Genomic DNA, 22,327 nt, shown 5'->3' on the forward strand with positions numbered 1-22,327 from the left:
GTGGGGCAGAGGGTGGGCTCCCCTGTCCAGACAAGGCCCAATGTCTGCTCTGGAGCTGCTGAGAAGGGCTCACCTGGGCTCTCTCTGTCCTGGTCCTTTCGTGCCAGGATGGGTTTGGGGTAGGGCTGCCGAATGCTGACCTTTTGTCTGTGCCTGTAAGTCAGGGGGTGCGGGGACCCGCACTGAGCGAGCGCTGCAGGTGCGAGGGGCTCCGTGCTGGGTGCTGCACCCACATCGTCCTAATCAGTCCATCCGATGACGCGTGGGGTCGGGCTGTGGCCCCGTTTACCGAGGGGAGACCTGGGGCGCCAGCGTGTGTCCTGGCCTGCCGCTTCCCAGGGTGTGGCCTCAGCCGCCGCCTCTGTGAGTTGGGTGCGTAACTCCTGCCTTGTGGAGTGCTGTCAGTGAGGAGGTGACACGGCTCCGGGTCCCAAAGGGCACTCGGCGGGCATTTACGGGGTGGGAGCTCAGTTCCTGCTTGCTGAGTCGAGAGTTGCTCTGCGAGGGGCGGAAGAGCAGGACTGGAACTCAGCCCGTGTGTGCGCTGCGCGTCGGGCTCACCGCTCTTTCTCTCTCCCTCCCGCCCAAGATCTTCGAGATGATGGACGCCAAGGCGAGGCAGGACTGCGTGAAGGAGATCGGCCTCCTGAAGGTGAGTGCCCTGGGCCGCGCGGGAGCCTCTCTTCCTCAGGGTGGCCCTGGGAGCCCCGCTGGGCACAGCGGCTCCTGGGTTTCTGTGTGGCCCGGCAGGAGCAGCCCTTGCCCACAGCCCTGCCCAGCCTCAGGGTCCCGCCCACAGACGTGTCCTTGCCGCGCGTCACGCCTGCTGGTAGATGGCGGCACCTGGCGCGGAAGTCCTTGCCACGAGGCTCCCTAGCCGGGAGGCACGCGTGGGCGTCGGTGGGGCTGCAGCTTGTCTGCTCCAGCTCTGCCCCGTCTCTCTCCGCCCCTTTCCGTCTTCCCTTCAGCCTTTGCGTCACCCTCCATCACCCTCCGCTGCGCAGAGCTCACACCTGCACTCGGCCACGGCTGTGTCTTCCTCCCCCGCTGCCCCACGAGGCATCTGCTGGCGTGTCAGCAGCGCCCCGTGCGGGCGCAGCGTCCCGGGTGCTGGGGCTCGCCCTGTTAGCCTCTTCCCGGGACCCCACGGGCAGGCGGCGGGAGCACCGCTGTGGGCAGAAGTCCTGGCGGGGCAGGGGCTGGCTGGCCCGTCCTCCTGAGCGCACCCCGGGCCACAGTGGGTGTGTCTGTGGTCGCCCCTCCCGCCACTGCTGGCTTCCGGGCCATCTCCCCAGAGCCAAGGATGGCAGGTCTTTCTGGTCTAGACTTTGGCCCTGGCTGGGGCCGCTGTCTCCTGGGGATCCCTCCCCACCCCCCGGGCTTGGGATTCTGCCTGGGATCTGGGCAGTGACAGAGGAGAAAAGGTTTGGCTTTGGAGGCCTGGGAGCCTGGGTTTAAACCCCAGTGTCTTCATTTACATGCTGTGTGGCCTTAGGCAAGTGACTTAACCTCCCTGAGCCTCAGTTTGCCCATCTGCTCAATGGCAGGAGTACCTGCCCCACAGAATATGGGAGGATCGAGAAGATTGAATAAAGTAATACCTGCAAAGCACACGGCAGGCACTCACCTGGTGCCTTCCCCTCCTACAAAGCGTGCAGAGTTTGCTTGGCAGTTCCCAGCGAAGTGGGCTGCTGGCGGCAGTGTCGCCTGCCAGAGCCGCGGCTGCAGGATTTCAAGTTAGCAGTTTGTCCCGCAGGCTCTGTCCTCGGGGACTCCCAGGCTGGTGGGGGAACAGGCGGGCCACAGATGGTGGCCTTCCTGGGTGAGGCAGGTGACCAAGGGGCCAGGGAGTCCAGGGGAAACCCACCTCCCGGGCAGGCCCTGCAGAGGCCGGGGCACAAGCTCCGAACGGCCGAGATGAGCCTGCGCCGGGAATCGCGACAGCCTGGATTACGGGAGGTGGGGGCACGCGGCTGGGGGGATGGGCAGGCCGGGTACCCACTCGGGAGCAAAAGGGGGGCTAGAGGCGTGGCCGAGAGCTGGGCGTGTGGCCGGGGTGCGTTGTGTGTGTCTGCTCTGGTGGGCCACCAGGGGAGCTGGATTGGCGCTCTGGAAAGGGCTGGCGTCGGCAGGCGGAAGTGATATCCATGGCGACGGGGCTGCCTCGGGCTGAGTGCGTGCCACACGCACGGGGCTCACGGGGCTCACGGGACTCGTTCCCTCACTGACGCCCCCAGCGCGTGGACGGCACTGCTGTCATCGCGCCCCTTCCACGGATGAGGAAACCGAGGTCCTGAGAGTCAAAAGCCGGCCACGGCCACACAGCTAGTGAGCAAGGGGTGTGCCACCTCTGAGCCCATGCTCGGTGGCACTCGGCTGTGCCGCAGCCCTGGGGAAGGGACAGAATCCTCCCCCAGCCAGGCCCGGTCATGCCAGGCTCAGGCCGCTCCGAGGCGGGGGCTGCGGCGGCTCATTCCCGTGGCAGGACGGGCGGCTGTGCTCGGTGCGCACGCACTAGAGCCCTTCCCTCGAGGACGGGCGCGTGAGGCGGGAAGTCAACAGGATGCGCGGGGCGCGAGGTGCTTCCTGCAAAACAAAAGGAAACGTGGTTCTCAGGGGCGGCTGGGTGACACCGTCCGTGTCATTGGTGCCAAGATCCCAAACCTGAAGCTTCCCGTACAGAGTGGTGGGGCAGCAGCTGCCAAGTGTGGGGCGGGAAGGCGGCGGGTCCCTTTGGGACGCGGGCGTGTATCCCTGCGTTTGGCAGTTTCTGAGCACCACTGAATGCTGGGCGTGGGGATGCGGCGCAGTGGGGAAGACGAGTCACAGACTTGCTGCCTGTTCTGCCTGGGAGGGGCTTCCAGCTCCAGAGAGCGGAGCCGGAGGGCAGAGCTTCAAAGGGGCCAATTTAGGGCACATTCCCTAAAAGGCCTGGAGCCGTGCCGACCTGTGTCTGTCCTTGGATTCTAGAACGAGGGGGAACCTGGGCGGATATCGCAGAGCCACGCCATCCCCCAGGCCAGGACCCGGGGGTGGGCACCCGGTCAGGGAGGCCAGGGGAAGGCAAAGCTGCCGGCCCACTTGGGCCTGGGCAAGGCTCCAGCGTGTGCTCTTGAATGTCTTCAGGAATGTTCTTAGAAACTAGGAACGTGCAGGCCAGGGCAGTGAAGGCCCCAGCACCTTGCGTGGGGCCTTCACTCCTGGCTCTCCCTCCCACCCTTCTGCCCCCGCTCAGCCCTCAGCAGCTGCCTGCACAGCCAGGCAAAACCCGGCCACTTTCTACGTCCCTTCCGGACCCACCCGGGCTCTCCAGGAGGCCACAGCTGGGAAGGGGACTCCATGTGGACTGGGGTTCTGGGTCACCGGACCAGGTTCTAGGCTCAGTTTCTTCTGTGGGCCTGGGGGATTTAGCCCAGGTGACGCCCGGGCCTCCTGGCCTGTGCCTTGGTACACTGCCTGGGTGTCTGAGGGACCCCCAGCCGCCTGGCCTCAGACCTCGCCCCAGGAACTGGGAGAGGAGCCTCCTGCCCCCCTCCCCGGGAGCCAGCACATCCCCGACCGAAGCTTTAATTCCCTCCCAAGCCCCGCTCTCGTTTTTCCAAGTTGTTGGAGAACTGTGATGCCTGGACTGCGGATGACCGGGGCAGGTTTCGGGGAGCCCTCCCTAGCGGGGTGAGCTCTCCCAGGCCAGGAACGAGGTGGGGTCTGAGAGGAGGGTGAAGGAGCGAGGCTACTCAGCCGCCGCAGTGTGTGACGTGCCTCGGGGTGTAAAGCACTTTAAGCTGCCGTTCGCTTGCTCTGATGCTGTGTTGTGGCTGGAAAGCACGTCTGCAGAATGTGAGTGTGCTGAGGGCAGCTCAGGGCAGCCAGGGTCAGCTCCAGGACGCCCTCCTCAAAACAAAGTCCAGGCAAGGGGACTTTTGACAAAGGCACCGAAACAGCTCAGTGGACAAAGGAAAGACGTTCAACCCAGGGTCCAGGAGAGCTGGACATCCCAGCGGAGAAAAGCGAGCCTGAGCCCTGCCTCACGCCGCGCACACAGAAGTTAACTTGAAGCATGTCACAGACTAGACATAAAAGCTAAAGCTCGAGTGTAAAGTTTGCTGGGAAAAAAACGGGGGGAAATCTTCATAACCTGAGAATAAGCACAGTTGCCCTAGGCGGGGACACAAGGAGCATTAACCGTAAAGAAGAAAGTGCTCGTTTAGACTTTGTCAGAAGGAATAGCTTGTGCCTATCAGAGACACCACACGAAAGCGAAAAGGCAAGTCACAGGTGGAGAAAAACATTAGCAAGCCCTCACCTGGGAAAGGACTTACACCACACGCGCACACAGACGCGCACGGGCGGGGGAGGAAGAGCTGAGACCTGGTTCTGGGCTCGCTGATCCTAGATATGTGTATTTACGTATATAAAGAATATTTACACGTAAATAGTCTTGTAAATCAGTACCAAAAAGATAACACAATAAAAAGCTCTGTGCGGTCTGACCCCTTCAGCGCATTCAGAGCTCCCCATTGCTCTGAGCAGAGACCTGAGTCCTCAAGGGCCCTGTGAGGCACTGTGTGGTCTGCCCTCCCCGGGCCCCACCCTCGGCCCCGGGCACGCCCCCTCCCCTGCTGTCCCACCAGCCACACCGGCCTCTGTTCAGTCGAACACAGGGCCTTTGCACGGGTGGCTCCTTCATACCCCCTTGCAATTCTCATTCTCCCCTCAGACCTCAGCTCAGATGCCACCTCCTCCAGGAAGTCTTCCATGGCATCCCCTCTCTCCCCGCTCTAGGTGGATTCCCTCGCCATGGGCCCTCCAAGTCGTCCGTGACCATGTCACAGTTAGTAGCCGTCTCCCTTGACTGGAAATTCCACCTCTCCCTGCCGGCCTGCCTGGGCGTGGGCTGGGACACAATCACAGCTCCTCCCTCAGCTCCCTCCTCCTGCCCCCTACCAGGTTTACACCTGATGTTTCCCCTCCCAGGACAGGGCAGCTCTTCGGCACTTGCTGCCCTGGCCTGCACGTTCCTAGTTTCTAAAAACATTCCTGAAGACATTCAAGAGCACACGCTGGAGCCTTGCCCAGGCCCAAGTGGGCCGGCAGCTTTGCCTTCTCCTGGCCTCCCTGACCGGGTGCCCACCCCCGGGTCCTGGCCTGGGGGATGGCGTGGCTCTGCGATGTCCGCCCAGGTTCCCCCTTGTTCTAGAATCCAAGGACGGACACAGGTCGGCACGGCTCCAGGCCTTTTAGGGAATGTGCCCTAAATTGGCCTCTGGATGTTTGAGTCCCCTGCACTGCCCCCAGGTCCTGGAATCACTTGGGTGTACAGGGTCAGTTTCATTAATAAGAGTTGCCAGGGGCTCCTCTCAGCCTGGCGGGGCCTGCCTCCCGCGTGGGCACCGCCCCGTCGGCTCCACGCTCCGTCGTCAGCACACGCACGGCCGACGCGCGGCGGCAGGGGCTCGGTGCTGAGCGGCGGCCTGGCGGGTCTCACCACGGAGATTTCACAAGCTACGGGTCAGAATTGAGAAAGCGTGGGGAGGAGGAGGGGAGGAGGTGAATCCCGAGTGGCGACTGCACAGGGCCAGGCCGGTGGGGGCCCAGTCCTGCCCTGAGGGGCGTCATTTCTACAAGTGTCTGTTGAGTCTTACGTGGCTCTATTCGGGCGCCGTGTGACACATCGCAAGGGTGTCAGCCCATCTCCTCTTGACAGCTACGTTTGAAAACATTGTGCCCATTTCACAGATGAGGAAACAGAGACTCAGGGATGCAAAGTGGCTTTCCCAGCGTGACCCAGGTCTGCCCGGCTCCAAAGCACAGGTCTTTCCCCAGGCAGGCTCCTCGGAGCAGGTGCCAGGGCCGCTGTCACAGGGCGCTGACGGGGCGCCGGCGTGGGCAGGTGCTGGGGCCGGACCGTGTCTCACTGGCGCCCGCCGCCCTCTCTCCTCGCACAGCAACTGAACCATCCGAACATCATCAAGTACCTGGACTCGTTTATCGAAGACAACGAGCTCAACATCGTGCTGGAGCTGGCCGACGCAGGCGACCTCTCGCAGATGATCAAGGTGAGGCCAGGCAGGAGGTCGGGCAGGGGCCAGGGCTGCCCGGGGCCGCGGCGTCTCCCGAGCCCTGTTGCCAGTGCCCGCAGGCCCCAGCTGTGGCTGGCGAGGGCCCTCTGGGCTCCATGCCCCATGGCCGTTGCTGGGGTGCCTCTCTCTTCCCACCGGCCGCAGGGAAGCTCTGCTCACAAGAGCAAGCGCAAGGCACCATGATGCCCGGAGAGGCCAGTGGCTGCTGGAGGGCCAACCCCCTGCCCGTCCATGGGCTCAGGGGCCACTTCTGCCTCAGAGGAGCAGGGACAGCAGCCCATTAGGCCAGACCCCAGCTCTCGGGACAGTGTCTTATAGTCCCAACCACCTCATTTCACAGAAGGGGAACACTGAGCCCAAAGAGCTTAAGAGACTTGCCGGAGGACACCCAGCATTGTGGGACAGAGCCATGCCTGTGGCCCAGGTCTCTGTTTTCGTAGCATGGGTACCCTTCAATGGACATTGTCCCCAAAATGATCTCCCTAGCCCTAGTGGCGATCGTCATTTCCACGTAACGGCCAGTGCCCAGGGTCTTCAAGAGGTCGAGCGACCGGCCCAATCACACAGGCGGGCTTGGCGCCAGGGCTGCCTCCTGCGCTGTACCCCCGCCCCAGCACACACCTCCGCACGCCTCGCGCCACCTCCCGGGGCGAGGGCCACCTGAGTCCGGCGCTAGGGCCCACCGCAGCTGCACTGAGAGAGCACCTGCTCTCGGCCACGACTGGGCCACGCGTGTCACGCCCCACTCGCTGAGTCCCTGCTGTCCTCAGAGAGCAAGCTCAGGGAAGTGCGGTCCCCGGCCCAGCGTGCACGGCCTCTAAGCGGGAGGCCAGGTCTGCCCAGCCCCGGCACTCCCCGCACCTCCCTCGGGACCTGCTTCCCTGCTGGGCCCCGAGTCTCCAGCCACTCTTGTGGGCGCCCCGTCGCTCCCTCCCCGGGGCCCATCGGCCAGCTTCTGCGTGAGGCTGGGCCTCCCCTGGGCCCCCACCTGCTCCCAGCCACGCTTGGAAAACGGGGCCAGACGTGGACTCTCCATCTTCCCAGCAGGCGCTGGGGACTGAGCAGTGCTCGGTGCTTGCTCTTCTGAAATTTGGCTCCTAGGAATACAGGCATCGCGGGGAAGCGGCATTACTTGAGCTGTTATCACCTGCTTTTATATTTTCGTTGACATATTAATGCGTTTGCAGGGATGTTAATCTCCACTCGGATCCCTGGTGGGAGCAGATGTGCTACATCATGTCTTAGTTCCTCCCCCGCCCGCTTCTCTTGTTTCTCCTTCACGTGTTGTTCTCTCACCGAACGCGCACGCACTGCATGCCGGCCCTCGTGCCAAGACCTGGGGGTGCCACTGGCGCGGGTGCTGCCCTTGGGGAGCCTGGATTCTAACAGGAAGGCAGACCCGTGAATGAGCAGTTAAGAGCCAGAATGAGCAAGCCAAGTTCAGGCCCTGTGGGAGTCCGGGGAGGCTTCCTGGAGGAGGGGGCACTTGAGCCGAGACTTGAGGGGAGATGAGCAGTCCAGAAGAAGGAGCAGTTGGAGGAGGAGCCCAGGGGGTGGAAGCACTCGGTGGGGCCAGACCATGCGGGCCTCTTGCTCCAGGCTCAGGATCAGGCCACGCCCCAAAGCCAGAGAAGCCTCCCAAGACTGGTGGCAGGGTGCAGACATGGTCAGCTCTGCGTTCTAGAAGACAGACTGGATGCAGAGCGGAGGGAGCAGCGAGGGCAGGGACAGGCAGGTGGTGGAGGAGGGCGCCTCCTTGTCACCTTCCAGCACTGCCCCAGTGCAGCCCAGACACCCTTGTGGCCTCCCAGTCCAGTCCGTGGAGTGGGGTGGGGTCAGGCAGGGGGATGGAGGGGGGCAAAACCCGCTCTTCCTGAGCCTCGGTTTCCACAGCCCAGGGCGCGTGCTGGGGAGGGCGCCGCGGGCCTGGCCAGCAGGGAGAGGAGGGAGGTGTGTGCGCATCCGGTCAGCATCCTGCACCTCGTCCGTGTGCCTTGGTCGTCCCCTCCCTATCCAGCCTCCCCTGCGTCCTGCACCCTGCCTGGCTTCCCCAGGGACGGTGCTGGCTCAGGGCTCAGACAGTCTGAGCAGTGGGACTGAATCTAGGGTGTAGACCGGCTGCTCAGGGCCTCGGGCCCTCCTCCCCGGCGCGCTGCCTCCCCTCCCCCGCTCCCCTTCCCCTACCGCTCCTGCTGGGGGCTCATATCTAATTGAGGCCAGGCCATGGGGAGACCAGGCCCCAAGTCAGACACGCCCACTGGATGGCCTTGGGCAAGACCCTGTGCCTCAGTTTCCTCGTCTGTGACATACCCAGCGCAGTGCCTTCCCACTCCCAGGCTGCCTCGGTTCCCAGAGGATCGGGGGCCTTGCAGGGCCCAGCCATAGTCGCCCCATTGCCCTCGGAGGCTGCTGGCCAGCAAGGCCTGTGTCCCAAGGGCCAAGCGTGGCCCCACAGCCACGGCCCGGGTTATTTATGAGGAGCAGCGAAGCCAGGAGCTGCCGCCGCCCTGGAACCCACCAGAGACGCTGCGCCTTCCCGCTAAATGTCAGACGGCGCTTGTAGGACGTGACATTTAGAAAATCACCACTCTCGGCCACGCACACCCCCGCATAAATGCCATAATGAGGATTAACTAACGTCGTAGCGTAAATAACACCCCAGCCTGGCCCGCCGCGGGGGCCCGGGGTGGGGGTCCGAGCCGAGCGCCTGGGACGGCGCGCCGTGGGGCCCCTCTCCCAGAAGGCGCCGCAGGAGAGCGTCGGGATCTGCTGCGAGGCCAGGGGCTGGGTCCCAGCCGCGACTGTCCCACTGTGGGAGGTGCCCTGACCCGATCCCAGCTGGGTGGCCTTGAGCACGCGCCTAAACCCCTCATGACAGCGGTGACTGGTGTCCTCTGAAGTGGCTAAGAGCTCGGGCTTTCTAGGCGAAGGCCTGGGGTTGAGCCGTGACTCTGCTTCACTGTGCAGCCCTCAGTTTCCTCATCTGTGGGACGGGCCCGGCCCTCCCTGCCTAGGGCAGGCGCTCGGCGCGTCCCGGCTCGGTGCCGCCTTCCCCGTGCCAGAGCAGGGCCTGACACAGGGCCCTGCGGGTAGCTGGTGTACGAGTCATGCCCTGGCCCCCAGGCCTGGCACCCGGGAGACCCCCGTCCTGGTTTGACCTGTGGCTGGGACGTGCCCCTGGCCTGCTCCTTCTAGACTTCGCTTGCTCTCTCAGCTCATTCGGTGCAGCCTGAGGCTTTTTGTTTTTGTTCTTTTTGTTTGTTTGTTTTCTGGAACATCAAATGTTTTTCCAGTGAAGTAGACAGTGCCTGTTGGAACTAGGGGTCCGTCTGAGAATGTCAGCCCACGTCCTCGAGGTTCTTGCCGTGCCTGTTGACAGTCGTGGTGTGCCGAGACTTGCCAGCTCCACGGAGGTGGTGGCGGCTCGGATTTAGCCACAGATGTGTGCCAGGTGCTGCCTCCTGGCCAGGCCAGCGCGGGGGGCAGAGGGTCCCGCACCGGGTCCACTCCTGCAGGGAGCCCCCTGTGGGGCTGTGTCCGGGAGGTTCCAGAAGTCCTAGTGAGCTCGCACTCCGGGTTCTGGGTTCACCGTCTGTTGGGCAGCCTGCCCACCCCACCCCCGTGCCCGGCGTCAGCTGCCCACTGGGGAAGGAACAGGGCCTCGTCCCACAGCCCTCCTCGTCACAGCGCTCACCTGGCCTGTCCGCCTGTCTGTCTCCCCAACGCAGTACTTTAAGAAGCAGAAGCGGCTCATCCCCGAGAGGACGGTATGGAAGTACTTCGTGCAGCTGTGCAGCGCCGTGGAGCACATGCACTCGCGGCGCGTCATGCACCGAGGTACGTGCCGCCCTGGGGGCCCACGGGAGGCCACGTGCCTCTGGGACCGAGGAAGGAGCTTCCCTGCGACTCCTCCTGGCTCCTCGGGCGGCCATGAGGAAGCTGGGCCACTCTGTTCCCCACGTGGGGGGGTGTCCAGCAGCTGCACACACGCATCGGGGCCTCTCGGGGTGGGGACGCCCAGCGCCAGACAGTTACAGGAGCCACAGCAGCGGGGGCCACACTCGACCACTGTCGCCAGTCCCCAGCACCGGCCTGGGAGGTGGGGAAGCCGCCCAGAGAGGGCAACTTTCCCATGGGCTTCCACGTCTTGGCAGGCGTTGGCTGGGCCAACAGGTGGGACACCTGCAAAGGAGCATTCCCAAAATTTGACAAGTGGCAGGAAGTAACCTGCCCTGATCCCTCTGTTCGGTCACTCCTCTGATGACTGGCATCTGCCGTGTGGGAGGCACCATGGAGTGCTCCGTTCGTTACACAGAGTTCCGCTGAGCGGCTGCTGTGTGCAAGGCTTGGGATACCACGCTAGAAAAGGAAATAATAGCACAAAAATCTCTGCTCTCATAGAACTCACAGCAGCTCTGGGAAGTAGGTGAAGTTAGACCCATTTTATAGGTGAGGAAACTGAGGCTCAGGGAGAGATGGTAAATTTCCCAAGGCTGCACAGCCAGAGCTGGGGTGGGGTCTTGCCCCAAGGGAGCATTGCCTGGGCCACCCTCTCCTGCCGTCCTAGCCCCACGCCAACCCCCTTCTCCTTGTCCTACAGACATCAAGCCTGCCAACGTGTTCATCACGGCCACAGGCATCGTGAAGCTTGGTGACCTCGGTCTGGGCCGCTTCTTCAGCTCTGAGACCACCGCGGCCCACTCCCTAGGTAAGGGGGCGCCTGTCTGCACCCCACAGCCCCGGGGTCCTGCAGGGAAATGCAGGTATTCTCCCACGCGCCTCTGGTAGGTTCGTGCAGGAAAGTGCCTGCCCCGAGTGAGCCTCGAGTTTACTCATCTGTGCAGAACAGTAACCCAGAAGGGAGAAACTGAGGCCTGGGGCAGCCTGGTTGGGGCTTCCCTGCACCCTCCTGTCACCTCCTGTTCCTCCCAGGAAGGACCGACTGAGCCCATTACATGGAGTGGGAGGTGTGGGTGTGTCTGTTGTTGCCACTGTCGTTGGGCCCTCTCTTTGCCGTGTGGTGTCCGTCCTGGGCACGCCCCACTCGGCCCATCCTCTGGGGGTGGACGTTGAGCTGTTTCCAGTTTTGGGCTTTTAAACGGGCAGTTTTGAAGTTGTGGGGGCCAAGGACTCACCCAGGAGGAGGTGACATTCTAGCTGAACCGTGAAGGGGACTAGGAGCCGTTGGGACTGGGAGGGAGGGAACAGCATTCCAGGAAAGATAAAGGGAGAGCCTCGGCGTGAGGCCCAGCGGCTGCCTCGGCTTGGCAGGGAGCAGGGTCCTGGGGCTGCAGCAGGAGCAGCAGGAAAGGCAGGCGGGGCCCTGAACGCCAACTCGGGGGGCTGGACGCCGTGCTGGGGGCCAGGGGTGTTGGGCTGGACTCGGCAGGCGTGTGTTTCGGGGCACAAGCAACAGTGCAAGCTTCAGCGTCCACACGGGGGCACCTGACCGAGTGCGAAACTTGGAATGATGGAAGATGGAGAGTTTTCTCATTTAATTAGACTATAGGAAGCGGCAAGGCCCCAGGTGGAGCTTGGTACAGGGTCCCCTGGGCTCGACAGTGCGGCGCATCAGGTTTCGCCACGGCTGCCTGCCGGAGGGCACGATTCACAGAGGCCCCTGGGGTGGGCAGGGCCTCCTGGTTTCCCAAAGCCAGTTCCAGGCCACTCGAGGCACGTTTGCAGCGGAAGGCGCTCCCGAGGTCCCTGTTCCCGCGCGTGGCCCAGTCGCGGGCGGGCGAGGCACCCGCGTCCATCCGCAGGGGGCAGCCGGGCCGCAGCAGAGGGCTGCCGTCCTGCATGCCGCTGCTCCCGGCTCCAGCCAGGAAGCCCCCGAGTGCCCGTGGCGAGCCCGGCGTGCGAGCGGCTCCGTCTGGGGAGGGCAGAGGGGCTTTCTGGAAGCCTCGCTGTCCTGTGGAAACCGTCATGTCCCGCGGCTGCTCAGACTCCAGCGCGTTGCACGGGGAGGAGAAACCTCCAGCGGCCTACAGGAGGGCGTGGGGAGTGCTTCCTTTTGAGACCCTCATTCCCATCCCACCCTGGGGACACCTGGCCGCCTGGGGGAGTGTGTGATTCTCCGTTCACACCTTTGATAGCCCAGAGGGTCCGTAGGGTCCTTCCTTTTTGCAGAGGACGAGGAATGTGAAATCCGGCGGCAGAGCCAGGGCGGAGTGCGGGCGTGGGGCTGGCGTCCGGGCCTCCCGCCAAGAACCCGGCCCCTGGCCTTTCCAGTCCCCGCGGACACGTCCTTGTGAAAAACCGAGTGTTCTGGCTGGTTTGCGACTGTTTACTTACCCGGTTTAAGAGCTTTGAAAAGGCCAGAGAATTGAAGGGAAACTGTCGAAGAGTTAAAGGCGCTGCCTCCTGTCGCCTGTCCGTCAGCTCCGAGCCTTTCTCCGTCCCGCTGCGGAAGGCTGCGGCGCTCCGTCAGAGCCGGTTAGGATCGGACCGTCAGCACCGGGCGGAGATGTGGTCTCATCCGACAGTGTGATTTTATCGACTCGGACTGGTGCACTTATTATATTAATGAGAAGGAATTGGAACTTGGGAGAAGGCTGCCCTCGTCAGCCCGGCTCCTCCTGAGGTCTGTGAGCAGCTGACTGGGCCGCGTCGTGGGTGAAAGGATTCCTCCTGGGGCCTGTCCCCGCTGCGGGCCATGTGCCCGCGTCCAGGCGATGCCATGGAGCTGCGGCCCGCATGGGACTCTGCAAGCCCCTGCTTGCAGGACAAGCCCCCAGAACTGAGGGCCACCTGTGCCCCCACCAGGGCTCCAGACTGGCAGGGGGCAAAGCCAGAGCCCAGGACCTGAAGTCCCCAAGACACAGGGAAAGACCCCTCCCACAGCGTGGCCTGCGAGCAGCTACGGCTCACACACACATCGGGTCAGGCAACAGATTGAACTAATTGCCGCTGCCACGTGACTCGGGAAGGACACGGGGGCAGGGGCCCCTTCACACCCTGCGCGTGGGCATGAATTATGCATCCGCTGAATCCAGTGCGCACCTACTATGCGGGAACGCGTGGTGGCAGCCATGTCGCCCTGGCAACCACCTCGTCTCCTAAGGCTGCTGACCCGAGAGCTGGGCTTATGCAAATCTGATTTCCTCCTGCCTGCCCCTCCCCGGGCCCCCTCCCCGCCTCTGTATTTGCTAACACGAGGCTGGCATGAAAGGGCATTAGTCAGTGCCATGGTCGGGCTGACAGGTGCGGTACCCAGCGGTGGCAGAGCGGCTGCCTCGGTGTCAGGAATAGGAGCCGTAATTAGAGCACAGAACAGAATGAGCGTCAGACAAATTACCAGGCAGCAGATCATATTTGTCAGGAAGGATTGCATACATAAAAATTAAGTGACAGTACACGCCGGCATAATGAAAGAAAAATGAAAGATTTGCCTATACACAGCGCTCAAGCTACAAGCAAGTGTCTCGCTCCGAGCAACGGCAGCAGCTGCAAGACAAATTGTGGGGCTGGGAGAGCAGGCCCGGCTCCTCCGCGGTGGGGACAGAGTGGCCGCGGGCTGATGGGGCGGGCAGGGCGCCGGCTCCCACCCAGGCCCAGGCCGGCCCTCGCTGCCTCTGGGGCTGCGGGAACAGGTCTGGCTGGGGGCGACCGCCGTCGGGCACAAGCGGTCAGGGCACGCTGGGTCTCCCGGTGCCCGGCCTGGCCACAGGGCATGAGTTCTTTCCTCCTAACTTGAGCTGAATGCCTGGCCCTGGGCTGGGTGCAGGGGACATGCCGTTATGTGGCTTCCACTGCTTTTGAGGGGACAGACACAGTCCCAGGTGGCCTGGTGAGGGGACAGGTGGCACCGTCTCCTGAGGGCCTACTGTGTGCAGGCAGGGGCTAGGCTCCCTGATTCTAAACCGCACCCCCAGGAGCCCAGGGTGGCCAGGAGCCTGGGGCTGCTTCGCCCCTCCCAGAGTGGCCCTTAAGTTCGGTTTTCCGTAGTCACCAAACTCACTGCAAAGGCAAGTTAACAATGGTGACGAGCCTTTAAAAACAGTTCAGCAAACATTTTGCTGTTTTGTAAATCATCACAACAGGCTTATGATCTCTATTGTACAGATGAGGAAACTGAGGTTCAGAGAGGTGAGACCACATCCCTGTGGCCACCCAGCAGGCGGTACTGGAGCCCCTTGGGGAGTCAGCCCAGGTCCAGGGGCCCATCTCCTGGGGGCCAGCCCGCAGCGTGGCCTGGCGTGGGCTCGGGTCGTGGGTGCCCAGAGAAGGTGTCGGGAGAGGGTCTCCAGCGCCTGCTCCCGCGAGGAAGGGCCCGTCCGACCTCCCCACCGGTGCCTGCGGGCCGTGTCCTGGCCCCTCGGGGAAGAACGGAGCCTCCTCTCCTTGTGTGTCTGTGCCCACGCCTGGCACCGTTGCGTTGCTGGGCCTCGTGGAACGTCTGCCGAGTGGGTAGACGGACCTCACGGCCACGCGTCCCTGGGGACGCCAGCAAAGCAGGCACGGGGCCATGCGGTTGCGTCCCCCCGACGCCCCATCCCAGCAGCGTGGGATGCCTGGGAACATCTGCCAGTCCCTCTGACCCAGACAACCTGCCTGAGCGGGTAGAGCCCAAGCCTGAGCTCCAGCAAGTTCTGAGCGCTGACCCTGGGTGGGTGGTGATGGGGGCCACCGTGGCCTGTTTGGCTGCCACGTTCCTGGCATTTTCAGAGGCACAAACTGTGAGAGAGGAGGTGGCACCCGACAGGAGGAAGGGAGAATCTTAAGCAAGCGAGGAATCCATCTGGACCTTGGGTGCAAACTGGAACTCATTTGTTTGCTCATTCATTCATTCATCAAGGATTTGTGTGGCCCGGGGCTGCTCTCTGGGAGGGCCAGCTTGGGCTCTGCCCCGTGGAGCTTCAGCCTGGGAGGAGAATCCATTTAGTCTTCACCGTGAACCATACACTGTCCAGCTAGTCACTTCCCAGGTCCAGAGAGGGAATCCAGGCCTCTTAACGGGAGAGGGTCTCTGCTTTACTGGTGGGGAAACTGAGGCTGAGAGAGTTTCGGTTCTCGGCAAGTGAGTGGCTGGAGCGGGTCGCGCCCAGCTGGGTCCAGCTCCCAGTCCAGGCCTTCTCCACATGCCCCTGCCTGTCCCCTCGTGGATTCGGCCCCAACGCACAGACGTCCAGCCCGAAGTCCCGCTTGGTGGGTGGACATCGGCAAGGAGTCCACGTCCCTGCGGCCACTTCCCAACCCCGCTTTGGGGAAGAGGGGCGGCTTGCAGACGCCAGCCTCTCCGTGCGAAAGCTGCCTTTTTCATTTCTAATGAACACGTCTCAGACGCCACCAGCATTTCAAAACGCGGTGGAGTTTGTTTTGACAGGATGGCGCATCTCGGGGAGGCGGGGCCCCTTAATCAGCCTCCCGCTCTCAGGGCCTGCGTTCTCCGCTGTCTGCGGGGTTGGGAATCGAGTTCTAGGTAAAGGCTCAGGGAGGTCAGGGTTTATCAGGCACCTCTTCCGTGTCACAGTTCTGTCCCCGTCACGGGGAACGGCAGTGAGGGTGGCTGTGCGCGGCTCTGCCTCTGCGTGTCGCTGGGAGACGGGCCGGGCCGGGCTGCGCCACCCACGGAGGGTCCCCCTAGACAGGGCCCCGGTCCGCAGGCCTCCTCCTCCTGCCGGCTTTCCCCACTGTTACCCCAAATCTCACTCCCCTGGGGCCTGGGACGCGTCCTCAGCTGCTGTGAGCTGGGGGTTTCTTTGAAGTGTCTTGTTTTATCTCTAAAATTCATGTGCAAGTGTGCGTTGTGCTCTATCATGTTTGCGTGTCTGTTGTCTGCATAAAAACCAGGGTTTAAGCCGGGCGCGGTGGCTCACGCCTGTAATCCTAGCACTCTGGGAGGCTGAGGCGGGTGGATTGCTCGAGGTCAGGAGTTCGAAACCAGCCTGAGCAAGAGCGAGACCCCGTCTCTACTATAAATAGAAAGAAATTAATTGGCCAACTAATATATATATAAAATTAGCCGGGCATGGTGGCGCATGCCTGTAGTCCCAGCTACTCGGGAGGCTGAGGCAGCAGGATTGCTTGAGCCCAGGAGTTTGAGGTTGCTGTGAGCTAGGCTGAAGCCATGGCACTCACTCTAGCCTGGGCAACAAGCGAGACTCTGTCTCAAAAAAAAAAAAAAAAAACCAGGGTATACGTGACTTAGTCCCAGATAAAGCTGGCGTAACAGGAAGAGGTGCTGTGTTCACCGCCATAGCTTCATAACACTCGAGTCAAGGATACCCCCAGTCAGGCAGAGCACCCCAGCTTTAAGATGCACAGACCAAGGGGGAGCAGCCCCTCCCTAGGTTGGGACTGGAGAATCTGCCAGGAGGTGGGGACAGGAGGACCCAGTGCTGGCACAAGGTGGGCCAGACCTCCCTCCCTTAATGCTTCGTAGGTTCATTTACTTTCTTGTTCCACCATGTTTCCTGAGCATCTGAAAGAATAAGCAGGTGGGCGAGGGAAGCTCCAGGGGGCTTGTGAGAGGTGCAGGTGTCCCAATTCCACCCCTGGAGATTCTGACCCTACAGGTCTGGAGTTGGGCTGGGGACCCAGATTTCTAACAAGCCCCTCTGGGTGACATGGCTGTAGCCACTGATCAGTCCTTGATATATGTGGTCCCCTGGCTCCTTCTGGACGCTTCACTGGGACAGGCAGCTCTACCTTCTGGGTGGCCCACTCCTGCAGGGTCCCAGCACAGAGCCAGCTCAGTTAACGTTAGGTGGGTGGGGGGATGAACAGGCGATGGGTGGAGGGTTGGATGGACAGATGCTAGCTGGACAGACAGATGGATGAACAGGTGCTGGGCGGATGACAGAGGGACAGTCTATGGATGATGGACAGACAGGTAGTACGGATGAGGGTTCACAGCACTGGCATCTTAGAAGACAGCTCCGAGTTACATCTGGGTGTGTTTGCCTTTTGTCCCTTATACCAGTGGAAACTGGGCAAGCAGGCAGGGCCGAGAGGAGGCAGCGGGGCAGGGTGGGGCATGGACAGGAAGAAGTGCCCCTGAACCTCTCTCCCTGTGCTCCCCAGGCCTTTCCCACAGCCAGAGGGGGCTCTGGAGCACAGCATCGGCCTCAGAACCCGGCAGAGGGGGAAAGTGGCGATGGAACAGAGGGACAGGCCCACTCGCTCAGGCCTGCTGAGCAGCTGGCTCTCCCTGGCCAGGAGAGGGGCGACTTAAGCTGGACCTTAAAGGAGCCTGCCAGGTGGCAGAGGGAACGGCATGTGCAAAGGCACAGAGGGGAAGGGAAGTGCAGGCTGGGTTGGGGCTGGGCTGGTCATTGTGGGAGGACCCGGGCTGGGGGCCAGGTGCTCAGAGGCCTCACTGTCAGACAGGCCTGGCCACTCTGCAGGTCATCTCCCCAGGCAGAGTCCCTCCTGTAGAGACCCAGGCAGATCTAAAGTGAGCAGAGGGGCCAGGCACAGTGGCTCACACCTATAAAATCCCAGCACTGTGGGTAGCTGAGGCAGGAGGACCACTTGAGACAAGGAATTCAAGACCAGCCTGGGCAACATATCAAGATCCTGTCTCTACAGAAAAAATAAGAAAAAATAATTATCCGGGCATTGTGGCACATGCCTGTAGTCTCAGCTACTCAGGAGGCTGAGGCAGGAGGATGGCTTAAGCCTAGGAGTTAGAGGCTGCAGTGAGCTATGACGATACCACTGCACTCCTGCCTGGGTGACAGAGTGAGATCCTGTCTCAAAAAAAAGAGGACAAGCTTGGGGGTGGGAAGAGCTGTCAGGGTCAGCCAGGAGGGGCTTGGCCAGGGTTCTTGCAGGTGCAGTGCAGCCAGACAGTGGACACTGCTGTTCCCCACGTCGTCTTCCAACCTGTGGGCGCATCCATCCATGGCAGTCCCAGTGCTAGAGTCCACCTAGACTTGTCCTGAGGTTCTCAAACTGTCACCGAGCACTGTGTGTTTCATCCTGCAGCTTGGCTAAGACAGGGCATCCGTTTCACACGTGGCTCTTCGTGTGAGTTTTGCTCCCTCGTGACCAAAATGTACAAGGTGTTGCTACATGAAGTTGCGACTTACTTCCCTGGGAGAATCCCACACAGATCCGAGTGTTGACTCACAGCTCTGCCTGCTGAATAGCAATTGGCCCTGATTTCAGCCATAAAGTATGTGTATGGGATGGCACGTGGCTCAAAGTCATGTCTTTAAGTGATGGCTACTGTCCTTGTTCAGGATTATTGCCGTGGAAGGGAGGTTGGTAGCCTGTTAAAGCAACGGTCACATTTTAGACACTTGAGTTCATGAAGGTCACCCCTCTTGGGCAAGAAGGAGCGGCTCACACGGACACGCACAGCCGGGCAGATAACGTGTGGATGGATTCGTCGACTCCGGGAGGGGACACTCTCGGGGTGCCCGCCAGGAGCCGTCCTGCGCAGGGCACCCGGAAGCTTGGGGAGCGAGGCCCGGCCCGGGGAGCTCATAGCGCAGGGCGCTGGTCTCCGGCGATGCTCGCAGCCTCCGTGGCGGGCACGCTTTGCCTCCGTCTCCAATAAGATGAGAAAAACAACGCAATAAAGAGTTCAGAGTCAGACTTCTTCAGTTTTATAGAGGACTTTGATTTTGGGTTTTACTAAATAGTGTTAAGCTATCTTTTCATAATAGTAGTGACGCTAAATGGTAGTTGGGGGTTTTGTGTTTCTTAAACATCCTTCCTTGGCAAAATTTAAAGTTGCCCACCCTGTGTTTGCCCTGAAACGTCTTTTGCCCATGAAATCCTGAAGCCTGGACCCGTTGCTTTCTGCGTCTGGCTCACAGAAGGGCCTGTGTTCCTCTCGGGGTCCTGGGTCCCTCTTTCCTAGTGTCACAGGCCACATCTCAGGGCCGGCCCCTGCCAGGTTGGTGTCCTGCTCTCTACGCAGACTCTAGTTAGGACAGCAGCAGCCTCTGTCCCACAAAACGGTGCCTCCAGGCCAGTGAAAATGCCTCTGTGTAGTAATTTTTAAAATCTGGTCCCGGGTGGGGTGTGGTAGCTCACACCTGGAATCCTAGTGCTTTGGGAGGCCATGGAGGGAGGATCGCTTGAGGCCAGAAGTTCAGGACCAGCCTGGGCAACATGGCAAGACTCTGTCTCTACAAAAAATAACTTTAAAAAAAATTAGCTGGGTGTGGTAGCGTGCGCCTACAGTCCCAGATACTCAGGATCCTGAGGCGGAAAGATTATTGAGTCCAGAAGTTCGGGGCTGCAGGGAGCTACGATCGCATCTGTTCCAGAAGCTTCCGGAAAAGTCATCCTCCAAATGGGCTGATGTCAGAATCTCAGGTTACAAATCCAGATTCCTGGGCCTCACCCCAGACCTGATGAAGCAGCCTCTCTGCTGCAGTTTTCTCACCTGGTGACAGGGAGCTCACTCCCTCTCAGAGATTCTCCCATCTTTGCACAGTTCCAGCTCTTCAGAGATGTGCCTCTCTGCCCAGAGAGAGCCCTGCAGGAACTCAAAGGTCAGGACACGACGCTCCACGGTTTCCTGGGTGTTGGCCTTTCCTGGGGGAAGAACCACAGGGACAGGCCTGGCAGTCCTCTGGCTTTCCTCGCCATTGAAAACCGTTTTTCTTGTTTGCTGTGCACTGAGGCATGTGATGATGTGCAGCAGAGCTCCTAGGAGTGGAATTGGCAGGTCATGGTGCCAACAGTGTTTAGTTGTGGCAGGTGCTGCCAAACAGGTGCCAAACGAGGCAGCCGGACCACGTTGTCCCCGTCAGCAATGCAGGGGAGTTCCAGTTGCTCCACACGTCACCTCTTCTGTTTTTGTAACTTCGGCTTTTTGGGTGTGTGGTCCTATCTCAATGTGTTTTGAATCTGCACTTCTCGGACAAGTAATGAGGAAAACAACACGTTCCGTGTGCCCATCGGCCATCTGGATATTCTTTTCCATGAAGTGCTGTTCAAGTCCTTTGCTCAATGAAGAAGGACGTTGTCTTTTACTTACGGATGTACAGAAGCTGTAAAATGTATTCTGTATGAGTCTGTTGTCGGGGCTATGTATCGGGACGATTTCTCGCAGTCTGTGGCCTTTCATTTCTCTGAGTGGTGTCTTCTGATGAACTGAAGTTCCTAATTGCAGTGAAAGACTCACAGACCTTTCTTCTGTGGCCCGTGCCTTTTCTATCCTGCTAAATCTCGGCCAACCCCGAGTCTGGACGTGCTGATTGTTGCTGGCCATAGGGGTGGCTACAAGCCTGTCCATGCTTGAACCCCGTTCCTGCCACTTTTATTCAAGCCTGTCTCACTGAGCCTTGGTTTCCCCATCTGAAAAGTGGGCGTGCCTCCCCAGGGGACTGCCGGGAACATGAATGAGAGGACACACGTGGAATGCTTGGCACCCTTAACAGTGGTTATCTTTTCACTGTTGAGAGCCTGATCCTGACTCTGTGGGGATTCAGCCACCTTAAAGGACGTTTGGTCAGTTGCTCCCACACCCTGGTCCCCAGGCAGGTGGTAGAAACACCGCCCGAGACTGCCCAGCCCCAGCCTGGCTACTAGGTCTCTCCTGAAAGTCCCCAGCACCCCATGGGCTTTACACCCCGCCAGCGTGGGAACCTCCAGTCGGCCCACCCCTCGTCTGACAGAGGGGACAGGTCCAGAGAGGGAGGGGCTGCTCGGAGCCTGGGCCCTGTCCCCCAGCGCCCGCTCGCCCCTCACCCTGTGCTCCTGCAGCATGTCCCTGCGTGCACGTGAGCACCTGTCCCTTGCTGTGTTTCAGTTGGGACGCCATACTACATGTCGCCAGAGAGGATCCATGAGAACGGCTACAACTTCAAGTCCGACATCTGGTCCCTGGGCTGTTTGCTGTACGAGGTAAGCCCCTGGCCCACGGCTCCGTGGCATCGGGTGGGACACGCACGCACTAGGGGCCCCCAGTCAGCGCAGGGCTCACCCTGCCAGTTCACGTCCACCCACCTCGGCCCAGCGTGGGGCCGGTCGCAGTGCCAGACTGGCAAGGTAAGCGGGCTGGACAGTGGCAGGCTGGGCCGTCCCACCTGGGCTGCTCAGATTCAGGAAGGGAGACAGGCCAAAGCCCACCGAGGGAGCAGGGCAGGGGTGTGGCCGCTCAGAGCCCCAGACCCCCTGCTGCCCCCCTCCCGTTTCCCTGGTAACCACATTAACATCCAGATGCTTTGTTTATTGTTCATCGTTGGCTGATGGACCAGGCCCGTGCAGGGGACAGAACAGCCACACCTGGCTCATGCCTCTGGATCACTCCCCATTGAGGGGTGGCCATGTTCCTCCAGCGTGAGTGTCACTAAAGACCACTGCCCCTCCCCTGAGCCCCAGTAACTGAGGGGCTGGGGAGCACACGCTATTCTCGGCCTTGAAGCTGTTGTAGCCACCAAACAGGAGGGAGGCCTGAGCACGCTGCTGTCTCCAAGTTGGTGGCCACACCCTCCTGCCACCCTTCCCTAGACCCCCTGGTGCTAGGCGGCTCCAGGATTCTGGCCATCCTGCTGTGCCTGTCCCCCACCTATCTTGCATTGTCATAGTCCTGATAAATGAAACAACAGACACAAAATGGCTTTGGAAACTGCTAAAGCAGTGACACCACAGTTTGGTTTGGGAATTGGAACCTTGATTCTTTCTGTTTCGCTGGAGTGTCCGTGGGGTCTGGCTTGGGGCTGTTATGCTGAAAGAACCTCAGTATTGAGCTGATGTGGCCGGTGACTGTCCACAGCAGTGGCGCTCAGGACAGTGTGTCCAGGGGCGGCCTCGAGTGTTTTGTTGGTATCCACAGAGATTTCTTTGCCCCCTTGGGACTGTCAACTCTGAGTATCTGCCTCCCAGCCCTTGTGCGTGAGCTCGAGGAACACGCTGCCCACTGCTGGGCCTTGTAGGGACCGTGGCGGCCCTCCCGGTCCAGGCCTTTTGGTGGTGGGATTTCCCCGTGCTGCGTTACAGATCGAGACCGTGAGATCAAAGCTTTGACCCCTTTGCAAGGTCTCAGCTCCACGGCCGGCCGGCTTTCTTTACAAGCCAGTGGCTGCTATTGTAAGGGCAGATTTTCATGTTCAAAGCTTGGCTGGAGGTGTGGCCCTTGTGGCTCGGCCCCCTTCCTCTGGGAGAGGGTCAGCAGATGTGGGTGACCCACAGCGCCCTCTTGAGGGTCCATGGGTGAGTGCAGCCCGGAGGTCAGAGGTGGGAAGCAGGGTGTGTGCTCTGTCCGGGCCCCCACAGGGCGGTGGTTGCAGGAGGAGTCCTTTCAGTGAGCTCCTAGCTGGCCCGGGCGAGGCGGGGGGCAC

The 22,327-nt window shown here is 61.1% G+C and overlaps 1 protein-coding gene across 2 annotated transcripts in view; it reads left to right on the forward strand.

The window, feature by feature from the left end:
* NEK6 (NIMA related kinase 6) overlaps positions 1-22,327 on the forward strand; it is an 81,584-nt gene that overhangs the window by 49,838 nt on the left and 9,419 nt on the right. For both annotated transcript variants that reach the window (XM_076009028.1, XM_012771857.3), the window contains exons 4-8: positions 590-652; positions 5,946-6,056; positions 9,809-9,917; positions 10,681-10,788; positions 20,797-20,891. In XM_076009028.1, the coding sequence (XP_075865143.1) occupies positions 590-652; positions 5,946-6,056; positions 9,809-9,917; positions 10,681-10,788; positions 20,797-20,891 (486 nt within the window). The remainder of the gene's footprint in view (positions 1-589; positions 653-5,945; positions 6,057-9,808; positions 9,918-10,680; positions 10,789-20,796; positions 20,892-22,327) is intronic.

This window comes from Microcebus murinus, chromosome 12 (genome assembly GCF_040939455.1).
Source record: "Microcebus murinus isolate Inina chromosome 12, M.murinus_Inina_mat1.0, whole genome shotgun sequence".
NCBI classification, from domain to species: Eukaryota; Metazoa; Chordata; class Mammalia; order Primates; family Cheirogaleidae; genus Microcebus; species Microcebus murinus.